This window comes from Octopus bimaculoides, chromosome 1 (genome assembly GCF_046866305.1).
Source record: "Octopus bimaculoides isolate indiv1 chromosome 1, ASM4686630v1, whole genome shotgun sequence".
NCBI lineage: Eukaryota > Metazoa > Mollusca > Cephalopoda > Octopoda > Octopodidae > Octopus > Octopus bimaculoides.
Genome location: NC_142928.1, coordinates 119006831 through 119011192, shown reverse-complemented (window position 1 = coordinate 119011192; position 4362 = coordinate 119006831). Strand labels below are relative to the sequence as shown.

At 36.6% G+C, this 4362-nt stretch overlaps 1 protein-coding gene across 1 annotated transcript in view; it reads left to right on the top strand.

The window, feature by feature from the left end:
- LOC106882841 (pappalysin-1) overlaps positions 1-4062 on the top strand; it is a 158025-nt gene extending 153963 nt beyond the window's left edge. Inside the window, exons 21-22 of the mRNA XM_052969768.2 lie at positions 1047-1216; positions 3745-4062. Coding sequence (XP_052825728.2) covers positions 1047-1216; positions 3745-3927 — 353 coding nt within the window. The 3' untranslated portion in view covers positions 3928-4062. The remainder of the gene's footprint in view (positions 1-1046; positions 1217-3744) is intronic.
- Positions 4063-4362: the final 300 nt, after the last annotated feature.

The window sequence follows — 4362 nt, the reverse complement described above, 5'->3', positions numbered from 1 at the left end:
ACAGATTAGGGGTTCATAGAGACCATGTGCATAGTAATATTCGAGTATGCCTACATAGCCTTCTTATATTCCATATCGTGCGGGAGGGTTTCTAGGTAAATTTAACTTTAGTTTCAGGGTTCCAGGATTAAAAGTTTCAGAATCAATCTGAACGATGCCCATTCACCTTGTCCATCTAGTACATAGCGAGTTACGAAAACGCAATCTTGCCTCTGATGATTGGCCGATGTCGACTATGATTATCAACTGTCAGGTTGTGTTAGATGATCTTTTTTTGGTCTAAATTGAATCAATGGAAGATCTAAATCAAACCCTCTGCTTGAATAGCCATTTAAGCAATAATTTAATTATTATTCAAAAGGCTACTAAAAAAATTAATTATGCATTGTGCAGATTTACAAAAGCAATTATTAACTATATCTTCCTTGTCCTTGATCTGTCTTTGGTTCATGCAATCTGATGTCTATAAATGTATACATCAGATATGATAGTAACAAGTGTGAGGTGAAAACTGATTCAATAAAATTCTATGGTATCCATGAATTATCTGCCATTACCTCACGCTATGTCTTCGCGGACGCTTACGCAAATACGCGTGTTTGTGATTAGTTTTCTTTGTGGGGCGGGGAACAGTAAAAGAAATCATATCAATAATTAACGAAAATGCGACGCTGGAGAGAAAAATGTGCTGCTTTATAGAAATTTACTGCGAACAGAGGTTACGTCATGAAGAGTGGACATAATATCAGCATGTTCTTGTATGTATGGTTGAGGACAATGCTGAATAAGTGTGACCTTAGATATCTGAAGTTGCATCCTTGGCTAGCTTGCTGTTTGGGATGTTTCATTTTATATCACAACGTTCTTTTATCCCATGCTTATTTTCTCATAATCGACTTGTATGAGCTCTTACTGGTTTCTGTGATCCACTCTTTGTATAGTCTCCTCGACTGCTTTCCTCTTGTCAAATAAAGCATTATTTTTCTTTAGCATTATTGTTTTATCACATTATTATTATTTTATTATTTTTCCGTTGTTTAATATAGGATCCACTTGTGAAATTACTTGCAATAGTCAGATGTTTCAACCAGTTTTACCCAACATGAATGGTACGACTTTCACCAACAAGGACTACAATGTGAAGTTAACGTGCACCGGTATTTTACGTTGGTATCCTAATCCAAGCGATATTACATGCAAACAGATATGCCAAGTGGTACGTAAACAACAATTTTATTTTGGGTAAAAGAAGAACAACCTTCCGCTAGCTACAGTTATTCATCTTCAGTTCTCGATGAATTTGTTCATTGTTTTAAATAAATCAAACACAATTTTATAGATGTATATATCAGATATGATAGTAAAAAGTGTAAAGTGAAAACTGGTTTAATAAAATTCAATGGTTTCCACGAATTATCCGCCATTACCTCACGCTGTGTCTTTGCGGACGCTTACTCAAATACGCGTGTTTGTGATTAGTTTTCTTTGTGGGACGGGGAACAGTAAAAGAAATCAGACCAAAAATTAACGAAAGATGCGAGGCTGGAGAGGAAACTGCACTGCTTTATAGAAATTTGCTTCTAACAACACAAACTATTGTGCATCTAATAGCATTTACGGCCTCTTTAGCCTTTTCGTGCAGAGGTTTGATCAATATGCAACCTAAACAACTCAGACTAAACACATACTGATTCTATTAATACGAACGTTTAAGAGGTGAATAGCAACCTATTCAGTTTTGATGACACCTCCTTAAAAAAGGCAAAGTATCAAGGAAATGTGCTTATAACTCGTTCTTTCTAGTCATGAAGAACACTAAGAAAAGTTTCAAAATTGCCACAATTACTTAAGCATCACTCGGAAACTGCATCACAAGTATTAGATTTACCTTGTGCACATTGAAGCATTGCACCAATATATATCAAAGGGCGCTAGAAACACAACTATCCAGGAGTAACAATAAGGTCCTTGCATTTATTGGTAATGATTGCGATTACCAACTCACTCCAAACATTGGCTCATAGATATGTAGTTTCTTCTCTCTTTCTTCCTCCCTCTCCCTCACACACACACACACACACACACACACACACACACACACACACACACACACACACACACACACACACACACACACACACACAGAGGGAGAACGAGTTTTTATCATGGACAGGTCGGAATTCATTCTTATAACCATGTTGATATGTATGAATGTTGCTATTAAAATAGGGGCAAAATTGGTAGCTGAAAGAAGACTATTCTACGATAGTCTTGTCAGATTGGACTATTTTCTCTTACGCCAGTCATTACGAGCGCTATCACACAGGCACATATAAATACACACACATGCACAAAAGTAAACTCAGATAAATGGACACAGGCGAGGGCACACATATACATATATACTTATATACACGTATGTATATGTGCGTGCGTACGTGTGTGTGTGTGTGTGTGTACGTGTGTGTGTGTGTGTGTGTGTGTGTTGTACGTCGATTATGTTTCTCTCAATCGACTCTTTGATCGACCATAAACGTCAGCCTGTTTGAAATAAGATATAGAATAACTGCTAGCGGTGGGAGATGGGAATTGACTGTTGTTTGTCATGCATCAGGAGGTGACTGACTCTTCAAATTTGCAGGAAGATTTTGAATGTGTGCATTTAGACATTAGTTCGTTTCTTACAAAATATAAAATTGTGATAAGGCTTTAATAGGTGTGAAATTTCTCTGCTAAAACTGAAACCATAACTGATCTTATTTTGAATTCATGTGTTCGTCTGATGATGTTGGTCTCACCTTCGTTCTTGATTTTAAAATGCAATTCGAAAGTGCTGTGCTATGTACAAATTGGCGCTGACGGAATGATCTGTTGTGCTGGAGTAGGTAGCTTTTGAATGGGTTCTCTCTCAACCGTTGACGGATGTTCAACTTGAAACCAAAATCTATCAGTTACTTCAGTCTATTTTGATATTCAGATAAATATTCCATTGCATGTGAAGACTACTTGTGCATTATTTTATGTTCAGATATCAGACAGAAAGTAGTCATACGATCTGACTAAGTATTTTTTCAACTCAAATAAGCAGCACGATGGTTATTTTCCTATCGCCTTCTTGTTTTTAGTGTTAGTCCCCTAATCATGAAATATAAAGGGGAAAATTGTTTCATTGTTTTTAACTACTTTAGCAGCATGTTGCATACCATTTTATCTCGGGTATAAACAATGAACAGGGTCGCAATCTATCAAATAAATAAACGTTTGATTAACAACTTCAAGGTCAGAAATTCCTATATTATCTGCTCCATCTATAAGCGTGGCCACACGAAATGAAGGCAATCATATATGTTGTCACACATTGTCCTAGAAATGAAAGTCAAATCTCCCTTCAATCATACGTTGCTGTCTTAAACATTGATAAACACTTTGGATATTCTCATTTAGATACAATATATCTAAAAGAAAGAACGAGCACGGCCTGGTCTCCTTTCATTAGAACATTGTTCTATCCATATGGATCTGGAGTAAGACAATAATAACAATTGTATCAGTTTGTATTTTGAGATATCTAATGTTGGCGTTCCGTACTCAATTTAATAGTGGTCGTAAATGGAATATTTCCGTCCAGACTGACTTCCTCGAAAGTATGATATTTTGATAGAATCTTTAGTATTCTAAATCTATATAATTTGTTACACCTTTTTAATATTTAGTATCAATAATCAATTTTTAACTATATTTCAGAGGGCCTTAAAAGACGGCTGGTGTGACAGCTCTAACAATCGACCCTTTTGTGCATGGGACCAAGGTGATTGTTGCCTTTCGACGGTAAGAGGAGGCAAAATTCAGTTGGTTTCACCAACGTGTTCGGACAAATGTGCTTGTAAAGATCCTAACGCCATAGAGAATAATAATCGATCCAAATAATTCAGTTGCTCTTTATACTGTTGTTGTAATTCTTTTCGTTGTTGTTGTTTGATGATGATGATGAGGAGGATGAGGATGAGGATGACGACGACGACGAAGACGACGACGACCACCACCACGACCACGACGACGATGATGATGATGTTGATTTTGATGAAGCCATTGTTATTCTATATTTGTTGTATCGTTAGTCTGTGAAATTGACTCCGTTAATTTGCTTCACATCTTTCCAATGTCGTTAAAAGAAATGTACGAGTCAATCGTCGTGATTAATGAAAAGAGTGACCACCCACCCACCCAATCAAGTTTTGTGGTCATGTGCCAATGTTAAAAAAATCAATGAATATTTTTAAAGGGGATTTAGTTTGCAAGAGTCGTTAAAGCAGCGGACGAAATGCTATGTGATATTTAGCTATGTGCGTATACATTCTCGCT